Source organism: Cololabis saira, chromosome 16 (genome assembly GCF_033807715.1).
Source record: "Cololabis saira isolate AMF1-May2022 chromosome 16, fColSai1.1, whole genome shotgun sequence".
In the NCBI taxonomy this organism is placed as follows: Eukaryota; Metazoa; Chordata; class Actinopteri; order Beloniformes; family Belonidae; genus Cololabis; species Cololabis saira.
In genome coordinates this window covers 26158192-26185614 of record NC_084602.1, presented here as the reverse complement: position 1 = coordinate 26185614, position 27423 = coordinate 26158192, and the positions used below count along the sequence as shown (strand labels likewise).

At 39.9% G+C, this 27423-nt stretch overlaps 1 protein-coding gene across 5 annotated transcripts; it reads right to left on the bottom strand.

Moving 5' to 3' along the window:
• Positions 1 to 3: 3 nt before the first annotated feature.
• On the bottom strand, positions 4 to 27423 carry cep170ba (centrosomal protein 170Ba). 5 transcript variants are annotated; one of them, XM_061742903.1, is made up of 20 exons: positions 27371 to 27423; positions 27240 to 27289; positions 24929 to 25066; positions 19933 to 20022; positions 19105 to 19183; positions 18394 to 18452; positions 17404 to 17560; positions 13368 to 13496; positions 12249 to 12737; positions 10330 to 11243; positions 9983 to 10117; positions 8918 to 9050; positions 7218 to 8798; positions 5003 to 5240; positions 3372 to 3504; positions 2516 to 2638; positions 2344 to 2432; positions 2166 to 2259; positions 2030 to 2081; positions 4 to 1904 (listed from the first exon to the last, which is right to left on the bottom strand). In XM_061742903.1, the coding sequence occupies exons 3-20, from the start codon at positions 25031 to 25033 to the stop codon at positions 1702 to 1704; spliced, it is 4803 nt and encodes a 1600-aa protein (XP_061598887.1). In that variant the 5' UTR covers positions 25034 to 25066; positions 27240 to 27289; positions 27371 to 27423; the 3' UTR covers positions 4 to 1701. The 5 variants fall into 5 exon arrangements, with proteins under 5 accessions (XP_061598887.1, XP_061598886.1, XP_061598888.1 ...); XM_061742902.1 differs by having other exon boundaries at positions 27240 to 27399; XM_061742904.1 differs by having other exon boundaries at positions 5003 to 5195; positions 27240 to 27399.

Here is a 27423-nt window from a genome sequence, read left to right as displayed (position 1 = left end):
GGAAAGGCTTGCTGATCAAATTTATTTGAAAGAAAAATCCATTATCCGGTTACAAACATCCAAATATAAATAACTGCCAACAAATGAACCGAATCATCTCTTGGTGGAAGGAAGACAACACAGAAAATGACTATCAAAACAGGAAAAGAAAACATATAAAAGGACAAATATAACATAAGATTCAAACTGGAAATCTGACTTTTTCTGACTGCAGTAATAATGCAACAGAGTAGCAGCAATACATACAGAAACATTTAAGTTCAGCTTGGATTTATAAACACTGTACTTGGCTCGCCAACCCCCCACACAACAATGTGGCACTTTTAGGTACTTCCCAGTTATAACCTTGCGTTTAATCAGCAGTAGGATGAGGAAATATAAACTTGCTGGCTGCCCTTTCCCACTGCTTTATCACTATCACACAATCTTTCACAGGAGACAAATAGCTTTCAGTTTGCAGCATATCAGGTTTAAGGGACAAAACCGTACAACATTAGTGCAAATTGCAAGATTGAGAGGTAATGTATGGGACGTGTACATATCTCCAGACGTTTATAAATTAAACAGAATCGGGAGTTATATTTTCATTGAATTTTTTCAACATAAGTGCTGAAATTACATTAATTCTCAGGACTCCGGACTTGGAAAAACTGAGGAAAATACAATTTCTTACCCAATAGCCCTTAGTATGTATGTAATTAACCCAAAAAACAAAAAAAAGGAAAAAAAGTTTCAAATGAAAACTTTTCATCATCGTCTTTGGCCAAAACCTCTGGGTTTGCCGTCATCTTCGGGTATGGAAAACCAAAAAGCTTCAAAGCTCCAATTATGTTTGGCAGACTAAAGAAGGAATGCTTCTAAACATCCTTGCTATGTCCTCTAGCCACACAAGTTGCCAGGTGGTTACAGAGTAACAACCTCCTTTTCATCTCCAGCTGGACCAAATACCTGCTGTTCCTCTCCAGATAGACGTTACCAAAGCAAACACCCCACATTTCCTTGAACCCACCATGTACTGTAATATAATATCCGGTCTGGCACAAGAGGCTCCCAAGTCTCTCCCAATATCCCACTGTAGCTGTTACAAAATGCATCCAATAAATAGTTTTTTACATTCTTGTGCAAATCTGGTTCACAAGGAGAAACACACAAAACACAAGAAAAAAATATACATATCACCATGTGGTAACGGAGGATACAAGTACACGGCCTACATCATCTGCAAGCTTTTAACTGCAACTCTTAACTCAAAACTTTTACTTACAAAGTGTGATTTGCATCTTAAACATGATTTTGAAGTATTATTGGATTTCCCTGAGATAATTATGCTCAGGATGATTCTCAAAAAAACACATAATTACAAGGAGCAGCAAAAAGGATATATACATCTGGCTATGTTGGTCATTATCGTTGGCAAATCACAAAGACTGTCTGTAAAACACAGAATCAAGTATTTATTCGTAGCCCTTTAAAGGTTAGATTCATTGAGTTGTCATGGTGAACAGAGTGTTTCACCACTATTTGTGTGTAGTGTTCACAGTGCAGTAGTGTGTGTTTGGATGCACAGGTGGCCACAACTGTGAACCCAGTCTCACTTCCTCTTCGGCTTGTTTGCACTTGTGCACCTGCCTGGCACCGTGGTTCGCAGGATTGTAGCAGAAGTTCAGCCTTTGTGCAATTTTTACATCTTGAGATGTCATCTCAGACTAAATAGCCTTTTCTGAGATCGTCGGGAGTGACAGCAGCTCTCCTGACGCTCTCACTGGGCCTCGGGCCGCCACCACGTCTGGAGACAGAGTGGACAGTTCTCCAGTCGCGTGATGAAGGATGTTTTGAAGATTGAACTCCAGAGGAGGAGGAGGAGGAGGTGGGTGTACCTCTGGGTTCTATAACTGTGTTAATGACTGAAATGAAAGAAAATTTGAAGAGGAAAAAAAAAAGAAAAAGTAAGCCAATAGCTACTTTTTGTAGTAAAGGGTGCCAAGACACGAATAATAAACATTTTTCTTAACAGTGGGCTGGAATTTACCCTCAAGTTGTCTCTGGACACGCTGAAGTTCTTTCAAAATACGAGCAATTTCCTGAAACACAGATAACTGAATAAGATCACACATACAGTACAGTATTAACTAGCAAATAATATGCTTAAAAAAATAAACACAGACCTTGTTGGAAGCTTTTACAATTGGAAAATCTCTTTCAGAATTAATCTTGGTCTCAGTTTCTTCCCAGATATCCATCTTGTCCTGGAACAGTACCCTGGAACAGAGTTCAGTGGTTAAGACGCTGCCGCCTCACATAAGATCACACAATTAGTGGAATCTGGCTTTCTATGCATCTTACTTAATTTTATCACCAAGTTGCTCTGTGTTTTCACTGATGGCGTTTATGACCTGGTACACAGGTTTCAGCGTCAAACTGTCCACGGTGGCCTGCAAGAACAATAAAATGCTTTAAAGTGATCCTCCACCGTGGAATATTTACAAATGAGGTGAAGCGTCTCACTGTGTCGGACCTCATCTCTGCTTTGAGCTTGCTCCCTTGAGTTCTGCTCATGGTTGCTTGAACTCTGCCCAGGCTCCCTTCTTGGCACAACGTTTGGCTGGTTTAATGCGGCCTCTGATGAATGTGGAGCCAACTGGAACATTTTAAGACTTCAGAGGTTAGTTTTAAGAGACAGAAAGGCAAACTGGACTCAAAGACAGACCTACCCTTCAAATTGGATTCTGGATAACGTGTAATTGCAAATACACTTTTTAGTCTCAGAACCACAACAGGCCTGTACAGCAAAAATAATGTCATACAACATTGATTCACCTTTTCAAACTATTCTCAAAAACAACAAAATAGAATATACCAAACTCATACAAGTTATACCTTGAAATTCCCCTAAATAGGATGGAAAGTATTAAATGTCACATAGTACTCAACAGCATGATTAAGTCAATGTTTTTAAACAAAATGAGTTAAAAAAAAATAAAATTAAAAAGGAGGGGGGGGGGGGGGGGGATAAATGGCTTCAAGAGGAGTCCAACGTAAAAGGGCTGAACTTGTAAATCTGCAGAAATACTAATTAAGTTGGAATTATGTTATTTTCCAACATCTGGGTTCTCCTATATGCACTAAAAGAATAAATTATATATATATAAAAAAAACAGGTCCACATCCAAGTATTTGATTCAGAATTTACGTCAGTGCTTAAATACTGTTGAGGTAATTTGTCAAAGAAAATGTAAGATATCTGAAAGTGAATAACACTTACCCTGGTATTCACTGTACCTGAATGTCTTTAGCACAACTAAAAGTGTGGTACATTGTGCAACAGCATATTTCATTAATATCATCAGCTTTTATTAGCATGCCTAATGTACCTGTTTGTGGCCAGTTGCTGTGGAAGCAGCTGCACTCAGCTCCACTTCCTGCGTTTTCGGATCACCGTCACCGGCAACATCATGGATCTCTCTGGCTAAGATGGCCAAGTCTTTAGCCAGATCTTGGCTCAACCTGGCAGCAATAGGAATATAAAAACAAACCCAGGAATAACGTCAAGGAGTTTTGAATATAAGTAGACAAAATGTAGCCATTTGTTTGGAGTCAAGCTGACCTTATCCAAGCAGCATAGATAAGATGTCAGTGTTACGAGTTACTAATGCCTTCACAAAGACAGTGGAAATTTCCATCACAAAAATATTTTCTACTGTACAAATACTATGGGTTGTATTGATATGTAGATATGATATGTACACCTCCATCCTGGTCTCTGGCACAACTGGGAGATGTGCACTGTGCTTGGCAGACTACGACTGCATATGGATGTGGAGGAGGGCATGTTTGCAACATATGCATGACGTGTAGACGCAGCAGTTCTTTTTGACGTTTGACATTTTACAACATGATAGCAGTGGATGTCAAGGTTTCTGAAAAAAGCTGTATATGACGACGCCTCCCCCCCATAAAAGGCTGCAAAGTCAGTAGCATTACCATATTTTCTGTGCTGTTCTCCATTTGACTTATTCTCAGAGATCACATGTGCTTCAAGTAAACAAACAGGTGCTTAGTGTGACGTGATAACAAGCAGAAATCATGCTGAACCATAATTAAGACTGGAGTCAAACCTCTACAGATGATCCAGAATGCAGCTGGTCTTCAACCAACCCAAGAGAGCTCATGTCACTCCGCTGCTAATCTCTCTGCACTGGCTTCCAGTTGCAGCGCGCATCAAGTTCCAAGCTCTGCTTCTGGCTTAGCAAACAATAACCCAAACTGCTCCCGCCTACCTTCACTGCTTCATCCAGAGCTACACTCCCTCTCGACAGCTACGCTCAGCCAGTGAAAGACGCCTGGTGCTTCCGCCACAACATGGCGTGAAATCAGTAACTAAACTCTTCTCCTGTATTGTTCCCCGATGGTGGAATGACGTACCTAACTCTGTCCGATCAGCAGGGTCTGTATCTACTTTTAAGACCAAGCTAAAGACTCAGCTCTTTCAGGAGTATTTCTGCATTTAGTAAACTTCTCTGCTCATCAGAACTAGTTAGAAGATCCAGCTCTTTGCAGGACTCAGCACTGAGTAAACTGCATGCACTTAGGACAAGATGATCACATGATGGGGTCTTTTTAGACGTAGCTTTCTTGTATAAAGGGACTGTTGGGTTGGGCAAAAAGAGAAAAAAAAATAAAAATAAATAAAATTCTAGCACTGGTATGGCAGCACCTGTGTCCAACTGGACTCTCAGCAGTCTGACCAGCACTTATCCAGCTGTACCCTCCTATGTGATTTGTGCTTGTGTTGTTTTGGATAAAAACGTCTGCTAAATGACAGTAGTAGTAGTAGTAGTAGTAGTAGTAGTAGTAGTAGTATGAAGGGTCAATCGTGCCTGAGCATGGCATCATACAACTTGACTAGTACAAGTGCACGGTAAGGCTGCAGAAATATACATATTGATCCCCTGGGAAACATAATTCTCTGTACTAGGAAACCTCAGATTGTGAAATGTCCTACCGTGCAATCTCAGCACTGTGGGAGGACCAGCTGTGGAAGGTCTCTCCCTCATGATTCTCCTCTTCAGAATCCCTGCTCCGGGGCGTTGGATGCCGGGCGACCACGGGCTGGGACCGATCCTGACTATGAGAAGCTGAGGAAGGTTGCGATCGTTTGTGTTTAAGATTGCTCCGGTTTGAGTCATACTCCTCATCTGAAGTAGAAGTATAGTCAGAGCCTTTATATCGCCTCCTAGAGCCTTGATGTTGATGATTGGTTTGGGGTTATAGACAATGAAAATAGACAAAGTTTGGGAAAACAAGAGAGAGAAAAAAAAAAAAGAAGGTGCCATGAAGGAATAGTTCCAGGAAAAATCACCGCCAAGTATTTCAGACAGGAGTCACCAAAACATTTTCCAAGAACAAGAAACAGAAAAGGTGCTGTGGAAGTCCTCGTCTCAACATCACTAACATTTTCACTTTTCTTTAAAAAAATTCACAAATAGAAATGAGTGATTGATTTCCACAGTACAGTAGTTAAGTACAAATGAAAACCGGTTAGTGAAAACAACAACGTATCCCAGGAAACATTACAAGTAAAGAAGCAGACCCGCCGTCTTCATAATGGCCACACAAATTCAAAGGCATCACTGTAGTGTGCAAAATGTGCCGTTGAGGAAAAGGTTTTATAACACTTACTGCATAGTTTAAGGTTGCTCAACTCATGTTAGTAAAATTCCAGCACCAGTTCCCATAAAAACACAGGTGGTTGAAATAAATACATAAAAATGAATTGAAATAGAAGTCTGGGAAAAATAAATGTTCCAAACCATCTGAACACTAAGCTCTTTGACAAATCTTCCAATACCCTACAATGCTGATTACTAAACTGAGGCTACTTAAACACTGCAGGAAAAAACAACTAAAATCTGAATCATTATTTTTGCGCTGCCTGAACAACTCAAATAACACCGTGCATGACCAAGCGAGTGTGGTTCATAAAGCGCGTGACATTAAACAAGTGACGTCTGCATGAACAGAATTGAAGGAATGAAGTCGACATGTGTGACCAAACGGAAGAGGTCCACACATGCTGCACTGAAGGAGCGTAGCGCTCACGCCCAGGATGAGAGCGAGTTATTAATATAAGCACCACCAACTGAGGAGCGTGTAACAGATGCGTGTAACATGGTATAACAACTTGTTAGGGCTGTGCGATTAATCGATTTTAAATCTAAATCTGATTTATTAATCAAATCGATGTTAAAAAAAGGAAAATCGGAAAATCGATTTTCCTTTTTTGCAGCTGGCGGCATTACAGACAGAGCTCGTCTAGTCATCTTTGTTTGGTCAAGAAAATTGTAAATGTTGTCACTTTACTAAACTCAAGGAGGATTTACAGTATCTTTCAATTGCACTTCATTCCCAATAGGGAAATTTGTTTGCTATTTGTCTTTAAAAATAAAGATAAAATATTTGAAACAATTTATTCCATTGTTTTTTGTAGTTTTACCAAAAAAATCGAAATCGAAAATCGGGTTTTCAGAGAAAAAAAATCGGGATTTTATTTTTGCCCAGCCCTACAACTTGTAACAATTTGTATGCCAGAAAAAAGAAAATCTTTCTTTATGGAATAAATACAATGGGAGAGCAGTTTATAATGTGCCATCTTTACAGTGTGACACAGAGGAAAGTCTCTGACGTGCTATTATGTTTAACAGCTAAAATAATGGTGTCAATGGTGACCGAAAGTTAGAAAGCTGAATGTTGCAGATGGCCGTTTACACAAAAAAATATATATACACAGGACTGTCTCAGAAAATTTGAATATTGTGATAAAGTTCTTTATTTTCTGTAATGCAATTAAAAAAAACAAAAATGTCATACATTCTGGATTCATTACAAATCAACTGAAATATTGCAAGCCTTTTATTATTTTAATATTGCTGATTATGGCTTACAGTTTAAGATTAAGATTCCCAGAATATTCAAATTTTTTGAGATAGGATATTTGAGTTTTCATAATAAAAGGCTTGCAATATTTCAGTTGATTTGTAATGAATCCAGAATGTATGACATTTTTGTTTTTGTAATTGCATTACAGAAAATCACAATATTCTAATTTTCTGAGACAGTCCTGTATATTCAGATACACAAACAGAAATCCAGATGAATATTTGGGTATTGAAGTATTCGTCCCAGCCATAGTTTTCCATACATACTTGTGTCATACTTACTTGCTGTGCTACCGGCATATTTGGCGCTACCCGAGCGTCCGCGGGTAACCGTGGTTTTGCCGAGAGGTGCCTTCTGCGGCCGGTCTGTAGGCTTCGTTCCTGCAGTAGAAATCCTTTGACCAGAGCTCCCGCCCAATTCAGTGCTGCGGTTGGAGAATCCTGTGCTCTTTCCCGTCCACTGAGGGGTGGAAGAGGCCTCACTGTCGCTGGGTGTGTTGAAGGAGCCGGCCCGCTTGCGAGGCATGGCCAGCATGTCGAGTCTGGAGAGTTTCTTGGCTTCACTGGGCTGCTTCGCATGGGTACCGACTACATCCTGGGACGGTCTGTCGGTCTCCGTCCCTTCATTGTCCGAGGCCTCTCCCAGGCGAGCCCGGCGAAGCATGGAGGCCCTGGTGGGTCTCGGGGCTGACAAACTGTTGGCCCGACTTAAGGCCTGAGATGTTCTTGAGGTCTTGCCTTCTTCCTTCTGAAGTGGCATTGTGTACTTTCTGCGTGTATGGTAGTTACTGGACTCCTGATCAGAGTACGGTAAGCTCTGAGGGTCATCGCTGAGGTCTGTGGAACCACACCGTCCCACACTACGTCTCAGTCCAGCATGTCTCTTGACGGGCTCAGCCTTTTTTTCAGGTTGCTGATTCGGGTCCTGACTAGCCATACTAGCTGAAGACCTCTCTCTTTGGATGCCACTGTAATTTGTGTTTTTCATCAGCATGTTGGGCTTTGTCTTATTGCTGTTCTGGCTGACTGTGCTGGAGGTGTCCACATCAGAGTCTCCAGAAAGAGAGTCCATAACAGGAGAGGGAGTGGTTTCTGATTGTCCTTCTTGAAGTTTGGCCTCAAGAACAGCCAGAACATCCTCTGTCTGCTTGAGGTAAGAGTGCGTGTCCTGACTGCTGCCTCCCTGGGATAATCCAGAGTCTCTCAGATTAGGCTGACTTGAAATGTGCGGGAGTTTTGCATTACTAGGCTTGTCCTTGGTGAAGCTCTCCTGTCTGATTAAGGGCACAGCAGCCTCGCTACCCTCTGAACTCTGGGTCTTGAGGGCCAGTACAGGGGCCGAGGCAGTGGGCTTCACTTTTCCAGAGTGTTGAACACCTTTTTGTTTAGTAAGAGTGGTTGTTGAGAAAGTTCTATTGACACGTTTTCTCTCAAGTTTAGGTGTGTTGGGTCTTAAACTTCCATGTTGTGGTTTCGATTCCTCCTCTGAGCCAATATAGAAAGACGTAGACTTGACAGTGAGTCTGGGCTTGTCTTCGTTCTGCTCCTCCTCTGCATTTGACGGCCGTCTACTGATTTGCTCTATGATGGATGCATCATCAGATTTGCTGGCGTCACTCAGACTGTCAGGCTCGACATCATCCTGCACCGTCAATCTGTAAACACCGTCTTGAGACCTGGGTGCTGTAGAGCTACTGTCTTCCATATCAAATGTTGCATTGGGGTTATAATGAACATGAATACTGGGCGTTGGATTGTTGCTCCCGTCTTCCTGCGGCGTGATGCGTTGAGACTTTGAACCGTCACCATCTAAGCTCTCGTTGCGTCTGGCGAGTGTGGCCTTATAGATCGTGGTACCTCGTGCTGAAATGGAAGGGTTTTAATGCTCATTAGCCACAGATCCTGAAACAGAATATCATTCATATTCATCTGAGTGATTCATTATCATTTCAAATAGGCCAAAGTGTCGTCATGTGGCTTACCCCCGCCTAACAGCTCCATCTGGGAAGGTTTATCAAAGAGCCCAGAGCCAGACTCTGTGTAGGTGTCGGCCAGGCTGGCCCAACAAGACATATACTTGGGAGCCCCTTGTAACGCTGGAACTTCTGACTGAACCTAAATGAGAAAATACAACTTACTCATCACCATTAAAAAATAAATAAATAAACATTTGAAGAAAGCACAATTAATGATTTCCTTAAAAAGAGTTATGATTATAATCTATAGCAGGGATATTCAATTGGCGGCCCGCGGGCCACATGCAGCCCGCCAGGAGCTTTTATGTGGCCCCTGGTCATATTTCAAAAAAGGGGGTGTTTGTTGAATTTTTTTTTTTTTTTTTTTTTTAAATAATATTTTTATAACTGGCTACTATGGACTAAAATGGTTGTGCTCAATGCTTAATATAATATTCAAATAAGGAAATCTTGGTGGAAAGTGGTGCTTTGTCATTATGGCGTGTTTTATTAAAAGTAGGTCAATATCAATTTCATTAAGTTTGCACAATGCATGGTTTCAAAATGAACTTGCATTCAAAATAATATTTCTTTATCTGAATATTATATTTAACATTCACAATTACTAAATCTGGAGACAATTAATACATAATTCATATGTAAACTAGATATATTCAAATGTATAATACAAATGTATTATATTTAAATAAGTCTTCGTCTTTGAGTGCAAAATACATTTTGAAAACCCCCACATTTTCAAATTGTGCGGCCCTCTCCATACAGTCCTTTTGCAGATGTGGCCCCCGGCCGAATATAGTTGAATACCCCTGATCTATAGGGTTAGTACAAAATGCTGAAAGAAATATTCTTAAATTTAAGTGGATAGAAAATCAAAACACCAAAGAGCCCAGAGCCTGTGAGGAAAAATCAAAGAATCAAAAGACAGAAGAGACCAAGAAGCAAAATCAATTCACATAAATCAGTCATTTACGCTTTATTGACCCAAAATATCCATTAACTGTAATTAGAGCCAGTGCTAAAATGATTCTCCCATTCACAACTTCCACCCTGAAGTAGAAAGGTTACCTTTACCAGACTATGGCCCTGTTTCCCACAGCTACTCTGTCTATTCCCCTCACTGCCCTCAACAACAACAGGACTAATTGCTGATGATGTTTCTGCTTCACTCAGGTACGTTCGTTCTGGGTTGTCAAGAACACCAAAGACCTGTCAGAAACAAAGCATTTTCATATGTTATAGCATTTTGTATAAGTGCACTAGTTGAGAAAGTGGGCCTATAATCAACCAAGGGCCATTCTGATAGGACAAAGAGAGGAGACTGAAGTAAAAGTTGGATTTTTTTTTCTTTTACATAACATGCTGTGATTTTTTCACATAAGAAACTTAAGCACAAACAAGAGTTAAATGGAGAATCTTGCCTGGTCAATTTTGCTCCGTGCTTCTTCCAGCTCCTTATCTTGAACATCAGCTTCAATAGTGTAAGTTCCTGCGTCACTCAGACTGTCCTCCTCTTCATTTCTGGGGCTCTTGACGTCCACACTCTGAGGTGTCTGAGGCGTGACAGGAGCCTCTAGAGGCTGATGGGCAGGAGAGGAAGTCTGAGGCTGGTGATGACCATCAGATTGAGGAGGGCTAATAGGACTATGTTCAGATTGGGAATACACCACTGTGTCTTTTTGGGCTGCTTTTGGGGGGGGACTCGTGTTTTTCTCTAAACCAGAAGGTGTCTTCTGTTGTCTGAGCAATTCAGCATTAAATTCCTGAGTTATTTTGGATCTCCGGCCCACACTGCTAAAGGGCCTTACAGATGCAGATGATGAAGAGCGGGAGGAAAAGTTGGTACTGATCCGGTCTTCTGTCTTTTCCTTTCGTAGAGAGCCAGATCTCTGAAATCCAGAGGAAGCTGGACCCTTCAGTGGGATTGTGTATCGTTGGGTTGGGGGAGTGTTGGAGGATGCAGATGGGACTTGTCTCTCCACGGTAGGACTTGAGCTCTTCATTGCTTTCTCCTGCTGAGCCCACGGGCCTGGCGGCTCAGGTGGGGCATTGCCGTTAGTGAAGGATTGAGAGCGCTTCTTTCTTGGGTTATCCTCAACAAATTCAATGACAAAGGCTTGGTGAGGCTCAGATTTCCCGTGACTGGAAAGAGACTGAGAGTCTGCTGGAGAATGGGGCTCTTCAAAGTCCATAGTGGAAAAGCGTTGTGGTGGGGAGGCTCTCATGGTTTGTGGCGAAACCTGGGACCGAGTCAATGATTCTGATTGCTCCAAATCCTTGCCACTGTGTGGCTGATGCCCAGAATCACTGCGAGAACCGTCTTTTCTGTGGTTTGCTGGTGGCAGAGACACAAGTCAGACAGTTAGCTCACTGTATGCAGAGGTGGACAGAGTACTCGACCCCAGTACTTGAGTAAGAGTACAAATACTACTGGTCAAAATTTACTCCGTTACAAGTAAAAGTAGCTCAGTCAAAATATTACTCGAGTAAGAGTAGAAAAGTACGTGCTTTTAAGAGGTACTTAAGTATCCAAAAGTAAATGCTTTTAAATTTACTTTAAGTAAAAGTAAGAGTAAGAGTAAGAGTAAATTTCTTATTTTCCACATCAGTAAATTACTATATTTTTTCTAAATTAATTTAAGGATCTTTTAACTCTTGTTTTTCTGAGAATTAACTCTTTGAAACCAGCTGCACTGATGTGCTACTTTTAGAACCACAATGTTATATAAAACCTGAAGAAACACCAAAAACAAATCAAATGAATGGGATCATAAGAGGACAGCAGATGATGCAGAGTTTATTAACAATCATGAACTGAAACCAAATGAACCTGCACCATCCAACTAAGTCTGGATCCCCCTCAAAGACCACTGCTTTACAAAAAACTACATCTCTGCTTTCAATAACTCAATGTTGAAGTCACTTAACTTTACAGGAAGGACATGTACCAGTACAATATAGCAATATAGAGCATAACAAACTGTCTCCCAATGTCTGTCTGAGAGCGTGCACTGTGATAGGTCTCCTCCTTTGACAAAAACAGCTTGTGTCCAATAGGGTTTTAGGGAAGAAGAAAAAAGAGCAGACCTGAAAGTAACGAGTACTTTTCAGCCTTCCTAGAAATTTACTCGAGTAAAACTAAAAATATTTTTCTTGGAAATTTATTCAAGTAAGAGTAATAAGTACCAAAGAAATATAATACTCAAGTAAAGTACAAATCCTCTGGATATGTACTTAAGTACAGTACTCAAGTAAATTTACTCCGTTACTGTCCACCACTGACTGTATGTAACTAAAGCAAACTTTTGTAAGATGAGCAGACATTTGGTAAAGGACTCACCTTTGGTATTCTGCAGAACTGATGGGTCACTGCTGATACTATACATGTCCTCCCCTTGTGATTTCCTCCTCAACATAGTAGCATTGCTTTGGACCAGCCAATCAGCAACTTTATTTTCCGCTGACATCACCTCTGTAGGTGTAGTGGGAACGTCTGTTGAAGACTGTCTCCGGCGGAAGGCAAACTTGGTCACGTGGTCTTTAATTTTCATTTTACCTGGTGTATAGTCATCAAATTCAATAGTGAATGAGGCATGGCTTTGGACCACAGGGGGTGTGGGAGTAGAGGGGACACACTGAATGGGATCTGAGGTGTCCTTTGTTGGAACCTCGTGAACCTGCGACTCAGGTTTCTTGGTAGGTCGTTGCTGGAATTCCTTTGTAGGGATCTCAAAGTAGCTTGGTTCCCTCCGGTACGAGTACATGGACTTGGCCTGACTCTCTGACAGAGAACCATTGGCCTCATAGCTGGGTTCATCTTTACCAGGCTCTGTTATCAATGACAAGATAATAGCAAACACATAGCATTAATAATGGGTCTATGTAAGCCACTCCACGCACTAGAATCAGAAAAAAAACATCATTAGAAATTGACTGTCATGTTGCTGCTAAATCAACCACACCTCCCCCAAAAAGGGACTATAACATAACATGAATAATGTAGCTATTAGTCTGAGGTCGATGGTCAGTTGAACACAGCTGAATATCACTTTAGGAGCTCTGCTCGATAGGAGGGTGGCCGAGCGATAATCTGTTTCAGTCTGGGCAACATGAGGAGAACAATCACCCTTCCTCCCCCCTGTGGCAGCTTAAAGGTTCATAATCCATCACGAGGCAGACAGGCACTGCCCACTGGCCTGGCAACCACTCCACAACTAGCAGTCAGAGACCTGCATAGTGCTCAACACAATCAATCTGCCAGAGACCAGCAGAGAGCATCAGATGGCAGTTGGGTAAAAGCCTGTCCTTATAAATGAAGCTCCAAGTCACTGAAAGATGTCTTGTTTTAAAGATATAAATATATATATATATATATATATATATATATATATATATATATATATATATATATATATATATAAACAAATACATATAAAACTGATAAGATGCATTCTCTAACCTGGAGACTCTGGTTCAGACATTTTCCCACTTTTGTTCAGCTTTGTTTTGGCCGGGTCATCATCCTCCCCCCACCACGATGGTTGGCCATACAGAGGAGTGGGCTTGGATATTGGAGAATCTGTGACAGCTAGAAAAGAATGCACCAACAGAAACAAACACCATCAGGCACATAGTATCAGGCACTTGGAGGAATTGCAGGAGAGCCACTCAAAAAAGGACATTTAAACAGTGTATTCTATTTATAAACCAATAATCTTAGGAGCTCTTGAAAACTCTTCTCTTCCAAGAGTACCTCCCTTCATGAACTGCTTTCTCTCTCTAATGTCTTAACTCACAAATTCATTCTGTCTCAACTGCATTTACTGTTTACTGTGCTTGATTGTTGTAAGTCACTTTAAATAAAAACATCTGCTAAATGTAATGCAATATTCGTTTATATTGATGACATGGAAACTGTATTGTGTCTGGGTTTGTTGCTCAACACTGGAAGTCGGATCATCCTGATGTTAAAATGTCTTTACTCCACATTCCCATGACACAGAAGGAGTAGTGAGGATCAAACTGTGATTCCAGATAAATCACCCACACCACCAAAATGATCCTCCCCATGTGATGATGATGAAATTAATCCTAATCTTTAAAAGGAAAACAATATATAGGAGGATAAAGGCTAAGAAATGCATCTAAACTTAAGCCCAGACCATTCCACTCTACTCCAGCATTTACTTCCTAAGCACGTCTTATTCTGCTGTGGTGTTTAGTCAGATTTGCCATATATCCTGCCACACAAATAGACACATGCCTGCAAGCTTATAGTAGACTAATCAGATAATCTAGAAGCTACTTTTTTAGCCCGATAGATAAGACAAACAAGCTCTTTTGAGTTTCAACCTGCTACGCAGACCTAAGCACCAGCAGGACTTGACTACTGTTGCCTTGGACACACAAATAAAGACATCAACACAGTGGCAGGAGAAACAGTGGGGCATGTCACCAATTCCTTTCTACTTACTCAATCCTTCCCTTTTAGCTTAAGAAAATATGAGCAAGCATAACAAACGCACTGCACCCAGTAGTGAGTGAAATGTTATTTTGTGCCATGTTTGTGGTCAAATAAAATGCTTTGATTAATTTGATGATTTTTCTACTTAAATCATTGCTTCTCTGGATTTGTGTATGGAATCTTGGACAAGAAAATCAATACATGAGTAATTACTTTAAAAAAAGGTTTGTAGGGAACACTAAACTAATTTCGTATCCCTTTTGTTAAAGCCAGTTAGCCAGTTAAAAGTAGGCCTAACTGTAAAAAAAAAACTGTATAGTGGAAGTACAGACAGCTGGAAATGTCAGGTCACATCCAGACCACATTTACAAATGCAAGCGAAAATAAGTGGGAGTACACAGAGGATATGGACTCATCTAGCTAGCCCCACCTAAAAAAAAAGGGAGAGAACCACACAAAGTTTGTAAAATTAGAAGGAAGCATACACAACATAAGGCCGGTTAAAACATCCATGCCTTAGTAAGAAGGGGGGAAAAAAATCATCAAGGTATCGGGTCAAACAAATGCAGTCACATTTATTTGCATAAAACCAACAGAAAGGCTGTTCAGACCTGGTGCCAACATGCGTCTGACATCAGTCAGTCGCAAGTGGACAGAGAGAAATGTGTGTGAGACACTACGAGTACAGGGTGTGTTCAGGGGCGGTCAGGGATGCTTGTGAACACATTCTTTAATAACGTGAATGCCAATGTGTCCCAGGACACACAGATGGACCTAACACTAAATCTATGCAACTCAAACAGAGTAGAACATCCACTAAAAGTCTTTATGTTTTTTACATATTTCAGGAAAAAAAAAAGTTCTGTAAAAAATAAAAACTTGCGGAGCAGCACCGGATGCCAGACCTGTCCAGACCTGAGCAGCCCTCTTAACAGACCTTGCTTTGAATGTTTAAACATGTACAAAATTGTACATACTTTACTCCTCAGTGCTGCATTTTAATGTTGATGTAGTAGAAATAAACATGCAGCACTGTAGAAGGCAGGGGAATGGGTGGTTGTACGTAAATTAGAACCCACGACCAAAAGCTGGATTAGGAGCAATAAAGTTGCCATTTGTCGTGGGCAGATGAAGATTTTCAGTCTTTTCTCCAGAATGAAAAGGTGCAGATAATTTCAAAATGAAAGCCACATGTAGTATAAAAGCTCAAGGTTATGTCTATGCACTGAACTAAACATGTGAAAAAAGAAGAAGTAATTGGCTCACTACGCCTTTTATATCCCGTTAGATAATCTTATTAAAATGCCCCCCCCCCCCCCCCCAAAAAAAACCAACTCTTATCACCAACTCAGACAAGTCTGAAAAATGACGTTAACGTCTGAATAATGATAAGATTCACTGAAAGTGTTTGTGTTTCTACATAAGCTTTAGTAGTTGTTCAGGTTATTCAGTTCTCAGCTGACTGACACGAGGAGCTTGCTTATTTGCATGTAAAGCCGACAAGTAAGATCTGATCATAAGTGGTCGACTAACACAGGCGGAAACATGAATAACGATCCTTAGAAATTTCCATTTATAATTGGATCACCCGAGATGCGTTAAAGCATGAGGCCTGAACAAAACACTAAGGTCACTTTCATTATTTTACAGTTTGAGTTTCTTCATAATGTTTCTTGAAGAATAGTGTAGATAATGTAACTGGATTTATTTACTCTGTTTTAATGAAGTATCAACCTTGTCTTTTTGTTGCTGTACACTGAGCGAAACAGCCAGTTTACAGTTTATCTCACTGATGAGCTGGCTCACTAAACTACCGTGCAAGGCTACTTTGAGTGTAGGAGTGTAAGATCATCAGTGCAATCCCCAGCCCTGACACATGCCAGTGTCCTTTGAAAAGACAGAACGCCAACACTGTCACAGATATGCTCATCAGTGTGTAATTGTTAAATAAAAGCTCAATATACCATTTAGAGTGTATACATATAATACAAAGCACTGTTTGAAAGGGTGAATGAGAATCAATATAAAAAATCTTGGTAAAATCTAGACAAGATTACAAAGGTGCTTTACAAGTACAAATAATTATCATGACTCAGACTCTCAGTGAGGCCATTCAAAAAGTCTGCAACCACAGATATATCAAGTAGCTGCTGCAGGCAACAAAAATCACACTCCACTTCTTACTGAAGAAAAAAAAAAAAAAAAAAAACGATCTCACGGAAAGTGCTGCAGTTCAACACGAGCACTGTGAGGAGCAGAGCTACAGCTGGAAAAGTCCTATTTTTAGCACTCGTTGCAATTTTCACACTATACTCAGAGGGTCAATTATGGAGGAAAAACCCCAAGAATTGCTAGATCAACAACTGCTGGAACAGTTTTGTCGTGTGTGAAGGAATTCATTCTTTCAAATCACTTTGACTGAACAACAAGCATATTGTTTCACTGTGGCTCTGCACTGTAAAGCATGATTCGCTCAGTGTCAGAGTAGATAGCTTGTGAGACAGTGACAAATCCAACATTAGGTCAATGCACAGAAGTACACTAATACCTTTAACGTTTTTTACATCACACATTAAACCCTCAGCGTGCCTGCCAGTGCCACATCTCTAGTCAGCAGTCAGGCACGGCAGCTCGAGTTAAGACTGCTTGTCCCTAACTCTTCACCCCTGAGCTGTTACTCGTGTGCGTTGGTTCTCGACATTGGGATGTCGAGATCAATCCCCTTCTCTCGACACCACATGATTGTAGGTTCAGCCTCTCTACTCACATGGCATCTTAATCTCACACCACGGAGGCTCTTAATAAAAGCAGCCAGTCACTATCAAGGGATCTACGGCCAAAGTCATGCAGCACATGGAAACTCACAAAGGCTTCCTCTTCCTTGTATGGATCAACGGGACACCAACATCCACTTCAGTTAGAACTGTTCCCCTCAGGGAAAAAAGAATAATTAAACCTTATCTAAAAACCTCCTGTCCTCTTGCTAATAAGCATTTGCTGTGTTGGAGTGTGTGTGGACAGAGGTTTTTACCTGTGAGTGACTGTGCCCTACGCTCAGTTCTGTCTTGATGTTTAACACTGGAAACAGAGTCTCTGCTCTTCTCTGAGCCGTGTAGCTGCTGTTTTTCCTTTGTCTTTGCTTCAAGGGCTTTGATGCCGAGCTGCAACTGGCTGGTGTACTTCTCATGCTGCACAGACAGACAGACGGAAGGGAAACAGGATGTGAAATACCTCCTGCCAAAAATCAGTACAGATGTAACTGCTCTCAAACATGACGACGGATATCCATCAGGGAGTTTTTTCAAGACTTCTACAACTTATTGTTCTGACATTATTTTTGTGTCAAATATACAAAACACACAAGCAGAGGTTCTTTTTTTTTATGACACAAACACACATTAACATGGCTGGTTAAGTTATAGCTCAACAAGGCCAATTGACTGGACAGCTGTTCTTGTACGAGTATACAAGTATGGTAGGAAATGAATGTTGGCATCCTGTACGATAAAAGTTGATCGTTGCCGTTTTAGCTTGTTACTATTGGGCTTTTTTCTGGTTGACCTATTATTTCACAGACCAAATCAATTGACAAAACAAATTTTACTGGCGGACTCAACTCCCAGAAGCCTTTTGTGGGTGTGGACTGACCCAATAACTCAAAATAGATGTTCTGACTGTGAACCTTTAACATTTATTCTTTTAAGCACATCACAATCATGTCCAAAACTAGAAACAGCTTATAAATCAGATAAGTAAAACATGAATTATCCAATGACATTGTTTTTTTCCTTTAATTTTTGGTTGAAGCTTCTGTTTGATCCAAATAAAGGCATAGCCGCTGTTCTTTTCTTAGGTAAAGAAGTTCATTTATAAAGAAAGGGCACATGAAGATAATCTAGCAAGCTGTAAAAATGTGTTAAATAATAATTTTAAGATCTTAATTGTTGACTGCTCATTTGAGGGGGGGGGGGGGTCCATGGTAACCATTTATCGTAATAGGCAGGACACATATATTACTTACTTTCAGAGCCTCCTCCGGGACCTTGTGTTGACTCTTCTCCAGAATATACACATGAGCATGTGCACAAAGAGTTAAAGTACTAAAATCTGTATTTCTGTGACACAATTTATAATCCAAATCTAGTCATTTAATAACAGTTTAGGAACAACAACCAAAAACATGCTGTCTTAATGATCATAAATGCCCATCTGGTGCCCTTTTAATAAATGTCAGTTTGTGTCTACTTTCCACTTTTTAAATGTATTTGCCTCCAGTTTAAATAACTTAATTTTCTTTGCTTATCCCTTAAAGCATGTAATGAAGATATAAACAAAAGACAAATATTTCTAAAAGGTGTATTTTCTGCCTGTTATCTAAACATTTCACCATTCATGATTTTCTGTTCTCGTGGTTCAAAGGCTGCTTTTTTTCTAGTCCATAATCCCAAACCGCTGACTGGAAAACAACTCAGTATTAACATGCCAGTGCAGTGGAGGACCACAGAGGGGATGGAAGAATGCAAAAACTGTTCGACTGAAACAGTTACCGACCACTGGCTCATTTCAGACTAAATTGTTGATCAACTTAAGCTGTTGCAAAAAAAGAACAGAACTCCGTCTCACAGTAACCTAACATACCGACCATGACAGAACCAATAGCAGCAGGACATCTGTAAAGTTTAAATAAGAATAACAAAAATAATAAGAATCATTCATAAAAGAAAAAGGATATCATAACCAAAGCGAATGACGTCTGACAACTTGAGGGAGATGTACGTTTGCTCCGGGATCCTGAGGTCATTGACAAATGTCTGCAACACAGAAACAAATTGGTAGTGTTAAAATGAATTTGCTCATTCACAGCAAACAAATTCCTTGTGGCATGAAATCTTATTGCATCAGGTGCTTTAAAGCAGACTCTTTTTCCCACTGAAAGTTAATCCACCGGCACATTACAACTGGGATTACATTCTTATGCAATGGCAACTGCGGCTTTTGTGGCTAGGTGGACACTAATAAATACTACAGTAATGTGCACTTTATTGCTTTTCTTCTACCTTAAGCAGTTGTTAAGAGAGATGTCAATGTTTATCTTAAGATCACAATATACTGTATACAGAACATTTAAATATGTACAGAACTAAAAGAATAATACTTGTATATTGCTCTGTCCTACAGATTAAACCGAGGTAACTGGTCCCTCAATCTTCTGTTCTGAGTAGTTTGGCTTTGGTAACTAGGGCCAGAGGAAAAAAAACCCTGTGAGAACAATGACTGGTTTCTTATTTTACTTAACTCTGGATTACATTGGGATAATGGTGAAATGTGGTGGGATCAGAGGAAGGTCAGAGGGTTACTGAATGACGCAAAATTACTCCAGAAAAGAAAAAAAGGGTGCAAGGCAGAAGGAAAATCAATTTTCCAGATATTCACTGTTTTACAAACCTGCTCTAACGCAAAGATAAATATTTTGTGTGGAATAATGAGACAAGGGCCTATAGAAAGCCCTGTTTTCCACTGGCTGAACCAGGCAGGATGTGTTAAAGATGGACCAACTCACCCCATTTAAGCTGCCCAGGTCCTTTACCGTGTGCTCATCTGTGTTTGATTCATAGTTGATCACAGCGTGCTGCTTGTCCACACTGCGAGACTAAAGAACAAAAATAAAGCAAATAAAAGTCAATACATGTATTCTAACCTACTGATTAAACATTGATTAAAGATATCAAGACATAACGTCTCTTTCTGGCATAATTGTACAGAGCCTTTCTGAAAAGTCTGTTCCGTGATCCATGTCTGAGGTGCAGGCGTTCCCAACCCTGGTGGCTGAGGAGATAATTCAACAGGGATCTAGATGGGGCGATAAGGAACAAAAAGATCTACCAGAAAGTTTGTCAGTTGCATAGTTGCTCACAGACTTTTCAGCAGGGCAGAAACAAGCTAAAAAATATAATTAAAAAGCCTCGCCGCTTGAAGCCTCCTCTCACTCTCATTTTTTAACTTGATATTGAACACACGCTCCAGACCAAGCAACACATATACCATCTCCTCCTGGTTCTACATCTTTGATGCTGTTTTCTTCTTCTTCTTCGTTTGTGTCACACAATCAAGTACGTCACAGTGTCTTCGCTCCAATTCCGCCTACTTCTGCTCCGGGTACTGGATTGAGGTGGAAAAGAAACTAGGAGTCGAGCCAAGTTGAGTAGAGCCGAGTAGGTACTAGTGGAAAAGCGCCATTAATGAGATGGTGTAAAGTGAAAAGAGAAGAGCTCCAAGCACCGATCCCTGTTGCACCCCCATTGCCAGCTCATGCGATCTGGACACTTGTCCTTGCCATAATACTCTGAAGGATCTTCCTGTGAGGTAAGACATGAACCACAGGAGGACAGATCCTGAAACACCAAGCTTTGAGAGTGTGGAGGGGAGGATGTGGTGGTTGACCGTGTCAAAGGCAGCGGACAGGTCAAACAGTTCGAGGAATGAGGAAAGACCAGCAGATCTGGCAGTGACTCAGTAACTACCAGAAGAGCAGTTTCAGGCCCTGCCTAAAGCCTGACTGATGTGGATCGTACAGGCAGTTGTCGCAAAGTAACTGTGAGACCCGACTGAAGACGGCTCGATGTAGAATTTTAGACACGAACGGGAGCAGTGAGACCAGCCGGTAGTTTTCAACATGGGCAGAGTCGTGTGTGGGTTTTTTTTTGTTTTTTTCTAGCAATGGGATGACCCAAGCTTGTTAATAATGGGAATAGGATCAAGAGGACAGGTCGTTGGTTTTGAGCCGACTAGAAGTTTAGAGACTTCATCCTCATTTAGAGACCGGAAGGAGCAGAGAGAGGCACCAGTAGCTGGTTGGAGTGGGCCGAGATGTTCAGGCTCAAGCCCCTTTCACACAGCCAGTTCGAGGCGGGAACGTTGCGCCTTTAAGCCGCCTCGCTGTTCTGTGTGAAAGTCACGGAGGCGGAATGGGGGGGCCAAGTGGCCCCACCAATAAGCCGGCAGCGGAGGTAGTCACAGAGCCGAAACGGGGTCTGTGTGAATGACACAGCCGGCATGCCGGGGCCAGCCGGGGCCAGCGCTGACGCTGTCGTCACGCCTCTGATTGCGGAACGCCGGCATGCTGTGTGAATTTACAGACGGGAGCGGCGTTATGCCGGCGTTGTATGGTTCTGTGTGAACCAACAAAGGCGGCGTATTGGCAGGACTTCTTTACACCAATATTGCGGAATCTCTGTGTGAAAGGGGCTTCAGAGAACTGGTTACTGACAGTGGCAACCTTTTCAGTAAAGTAGAGAGCAAACTTTTCAGCAGTCAACTCAGTGGGTGGTTGAGCAGGAGGTGGAGAGGGAAGAGAGTTAAACGCTATGAACAGTTGTTGGGTGTTGGGAGCATTTTGGATTTTGTTCTGGTAAAAGGCTATCTTGGCGGCCTTTAAGCTGGATGTGAAAAATGAAAGGTTTTGTCGGTACTCAGACAAGTCAGTGCGCTTTTGAAGTGGTGACACACACGTCAGCTGTAGTGCAGTTTCTGGTCAGCGGCAGGTCAAGAATATTACCAGCTTTGTGTGTTGGAGGAGTCTGGACCAGTGTAAGATTGAAAGAGTGAATTTGAGACAGAAACTAATTTGCCTGTGTTTTGCCAGTGTGATTGTTCATGTCTCCCAGTACAATTAGTGGAGAGTCATCATCAGGAAGGTCAGAGACAGACTCACCTATGTTGTCTCCTAGAAGGCAGTATATGACCAGAATTAGGCCTGTGTTGAAAAGATCGATTCTCATATTAATTCCTAAAAATCGATTCATATGTCTAATAGATTAATAAAAAAAAAAAAAAAATTCATCATTACATTACAACTTTTGGTACTTTTTTGTTTATGCCCAAAAAAGGAATATTTTGTTGGACACTAGAATAACTGGTGCCATGTTTTTGCCTTTAAATATGTTTAAAGGTATGAAAACATTAAAGTTTTCAGTTATAATTGCATAAATTGTCTATATTTCTTTGCTTTATATACCGGTACTGTCTTGGGGTTACATTTGCATAAATGTTAAAAACCAAATTCTCATAAATGGGAAAAAAATAAAAGCGATTTCTTTCGTCCTCTGTTTCCTCCCTGGATCTGTTTGCTAATTCTGCTCCACGATGTTTCTGAAAGCAGTTCTATCAGCATTCTGGGAGGTGATTGGTCCTTACAGCATCATTAGCTGCAATACTTGCTGTTGAATCTCAATATAATACTAGTATTAATATGTTGCAGAACTAAAGTCATATAATTCATGCAACAGCTGAAAAAAACAGTTTTATTAACACTAACCCAAATCAATATCGGATCGAATCAAATCGGATCGTGATAATCGATTCTGAATCTTAAGAAACGGAATCGAATCGATTCTTGATATTGGAATCGATCCCCAGCCCTAACCAGAATGTAAGCAGTGAAGGGTTTATAGATCTTTACTGCATGATGTTCAAGTGTTGAGCAGTTAGCAATGGGATGAATGGATGTGAAATTCCACTTTTTGGACATTAGAAAGCCTGTACCACCTCTTTGTCCAGAAGAGCAAAGTGTTTGAGTGAATCCAGCATTTACAGATAGTGGTGGTGGGCTAGGAGCTGAATGTCTGAGAGATGCAACAATGAACTGATGAATTCTGTTTTGTTAACTGCGGACTGACAGTTCCAGAGACCAAAGGTAAAAGAGGATGTGGCAGTCAGTATACCATGGGAAAACACAGGTTTCGTGGATTGCGTTGCCTACGGGACGTGCGTCTTGGATACTGCTTTTGTTTCATCTGTTGACGCCACTGATTTAAAAAAATATTATATTTTCCTTTTACCTCTTTGCAAGCCCTATAATGCACTTGTACCAACTTTTGTTTTGGAATGTATTGAAGGCCTGAAATGAAACATGAATGTATATTAACAAATTAAATGAAGCTGGTGAGAGACCAATTATGCAATTGTATTCTGCTTACATTTATATTTTATATAATGTGTGAACCTGTTTTTTTATTATTATTATTTTCACCTTTCTTCTCAAAGGTTAACCAGAGCTCTAAAGGCCACACAGGTGAAAAATCAGGGCATCAGAGATCACAGGTATTTACCATCAAACAAGGTTCAAACTTTGTAGAACATTAAATCTAATGCTGCTCCTCGTCTTTTAAAGTAAGGTCTCCACAGTCAAATCTTTTAGCACATACCAGGAATTCACCAGAGTAAAAAAGTGCTTTCTTCTGAATATGCTTAATTTAATTACATGCAGGCTGAGCAAATGATTCATCCTGACAGTTTCTTCCCTGCTCATTTGCACCCTGGGCCTCTATGTTAAAGAAACTGGAAAAGCTATACATGACTGCCAAATTCATTTGGTTAATCAACATTTGCAGGTTTGTCATAAACTCCTCTAAACTAAGCACTAACTTGTGATTTACATTTTTATTCAGCCATCCACTCAGCAAACTTTCAAGCAACCTCTTGTAAATACTGCCCTGCCCACAGTGGTGGGTTTAACAGTTAACTAATTTCCCTGATTAATTCAACTTTGCCGACAACAGCACAAACATACCACATTCCTAACTTGATGACCCAAAGCTTTACTTTGCCCCCGTTATCATACAGAAAATGTGAGCTCTGTTACTAAGAAAAATTAAACACATCACTGATCTGGACACAAAACACTCAGGCCACTGATGTAAGAGGTACTATATAAGGAGTGATCAGTGCTTGTAAACATACAGAGCAAACAGTAGTTATCACAGCCCAAACATTCAAAGCAACAGTTATAACAGTGCCATTTATAATGACTTCACTCCAACTGAATCCCTGCTTTTCTCGCTAAGCAGGATTCTCATATTCCAGACTTTCGGCTGTCATTTGAAAGGAGAAGAATGCTCTAAGTCAGCCACAAAAATAAAAGCCGAAAAAGACTCCAAAACCAGATGTGCGCCAATGTAGAGAGCCGTCACGAGCACTTCATTAGATGAATAAAAAGTCTGCATCATTCCAAAGTGTAAGAAGCTGAGGTTGTGTTTTTTTTTTTCTCTCAAATTCCTGGAGCCAAATATTTTTGAATGTGGAAGCAACCAAGTCTTCAATCTAACCAACATATGCTGTTAGGTAATTTCTGGGTTTAACACACACAAAATAATAGCATAAACAACTGCATCCAAGGCAACATTCCTCTTTTACTGGTTTAAATACAGAGTGAAACCAAAAAGAAAGGGAGAATATCACACAAAGACCACAAAAGAGACTGTGATTACATCAGACAACACATGGAAAAACAACATAATGGAATGCTTTTGCTGCAATTTAAAGTCATTGTTTGAAAGGCGGTCAGGGGCAACTTTTTGAGAAGACACTGTCACCAGATTACACTCAGAAAAACAGGCACACAAGGCTCCTCCCACTGGTTTTCCACATACTACATTTAGTTGATTGGATGTCAGACACCACAACAGACGATTGCGACATTTCCTGGCCATCTTTCAAAAATTACGCAATTTTTATGGCCCATTTTCTGCACAAACTCAATTTTCATAACAGCAGCTCACCTGCAGCATGAGCTCACAATCATCCCGGCCAACAAAGATCATCTCCCGGGGCAACCTGTGGCGTGTGCCCGAGCTGCTGACCAGGAACCATGATGTCACACTCATGTTGGAGCCACGTGTCAGGATCTTCTTAGCATCCTGCACAGAAGATAAGAACTTAGACATGTTCAAAGTTTATAAAGAAGGTTCAAAATTAAAGATTCAGTTTACTGAAGAGGGAAGGTGTTATGTAATGTTATGCAATTATATAACCAAAACAATTGTAGTAGCCCCTTCATGTAAAGCCTACTTACTTATATCTTTATCAAATGAGATGCCTCTTACAAGACAAAGAAAGCATATTTTTGCCTTTTTAGCAAAGATCAATTAACAGAAATAAAAATTTTAACCAAAGGTTGAGGAGTCCAGCACTTTATATAATTTTTTATTTATGTTAGTTTCCTGAAGTGAACTGTGAAATAAGGGTTGTATATTATAAACAAGATTTTCTTTTAATTTGAAAACTAGTTTTCTTGTACTTTTCTTTTACTATTTATTTAAATTATTATTATTATTATTTGTAATTCAATGGATAAAAATGGCAAAAGTTGCCATGTATTGTACTTTTTATGCTGTAATCGAGGATGTACTACAGTAAATATTAACTAACCACAGATGTGTTTACTGATCATCTGAGAAAATCTTTAACAAAGCATATTTTTGCCTTTCTAGCAAAGATAAACTTTAAATACAAATTTCCATGCATCAATTATGGGTGGCTTTTGTTTTGTTTTTTTTACAGATCATCCAAAAAAAGTGCAGTATGAAAGACATTTCCTAGAAAGGATAGATTGTAACTAAATTTAAGTAAATTAAGGAACAGAAATTAATATCACAACCAAAGGTTGAGGAGTCCAGCACTTTATATTATTTTTTATTTATTTTTGTTTCCTGAAGTGAACTGTGAAATAAGGGTTGTATATTATAAACAAGATTTTTTTTTATTTGAAAACTAGTTTTCTTGTACTTACTTATTTAAATTATTATTTGTAATTCAATGAATAAAAATGGCAAAAGTTGCCATGTATTGTACTTTTGTGCTGTAATCGAGGATGTACACAGTAAATATTAACTAACCACAGATGTGTTTACTGATCACCTGAGAAAATCTTTAACAAAGCATATTTTTGCCTTTCTAGCAAAGATAAACTTTAAATACAAATTTCCATGCATCAATTATGGGTGGCTTTTTTTTCTTTACAGATAATCCAAAAAAAAGTGCAGTATGAAAGACATTTCCTAGAAAAGATAGATTTTAACTAAATTTAAGTAAATTAATGAACAGAAACGAAAATCACAACCAAAGGTTGAGGAGTCCAGCACTTTATATTATTTTTTATTTAGTTTTGTTTCCTGAAGTGAACTGTGAAATATACTATGAACAAGCTTTTTTAATTTGAAAACTAGTTTTCTTATACTTATTTATTTAAATTATTATTAATTATTATTATTATTGGTAATTCAATGGATAAAAGTGGCAAAAGTAGCCATGTATTGTACTTTTGTGCTGTAATCGAGGATGTACTACAGTAAATATTAACTAACCACCACAGATGTGTTTACTGATCACCTGAGAAAATCTTTAACAAAGCATATTTTTGCCTTTCTAACAAAGATAAACTTTAAATACAAATTTCCATGCATCAATTATGGGTGGCTTTTGTTTTTCATCCAAAAAAAGTGCAGTATGAAAGACATTTCCTAGAAAAGATATATTTTAACTAAATTTAAGTAAATTAATTAACAGAAAATAAAATCACAACCAAAGGTTGAGGAGTCCAGCACTTTATCATATTTTTTATTTATTTTTGTTTCCTGAAGTGAACTGTGAAATATACTATGAACAAGCTTTTTTAATTTGAAAACTAGTTTTCTTATACTTATTTATTTAAATTATTATTAATTATTATTATTGGTAATTCAATGGATAAAAATGGCAAAAGTTGCCATGTATTGTACTTTTGCGCTGTAATCCAGCAAATATTAACTAAGCACAGATGAGTTTACTGATCAGCTGAGAAAATCTTTAACAAAGCTGAGTGTCGTCAGCTTCCAGCTCTCACTTCCAGACGGGATTTACTTCCCGTGACACCAGCTTAATAAACATTACTGACAAATATAAAAGTCGTCCAACATATAATGTATTAAAACGCATTCTTGTCGGCACAAATGTGCTTGTTTAATGTCACGGACAGCTGTTGTTGACAGCGAGGCTGTTCATATCGATCCAGCTTTCTCCAATGATTTGTTCCCACACCGGGACTTTTCTCACCTTTAACGCCTTCTCCGTTTTACGCCTGAGTGAAGCCAGCGTTTACCGTCCTGAAAGAAAGACAAAATCGTAGATGAAAGAGTTGGAACAAACGCACCAGGTGCCGGTGAACAGGTAGATTTGTAACACACCCTCTTCCTCCTTTGGGAATGACAACCGGACGAAACTCTCGTCTCGCCGTCCC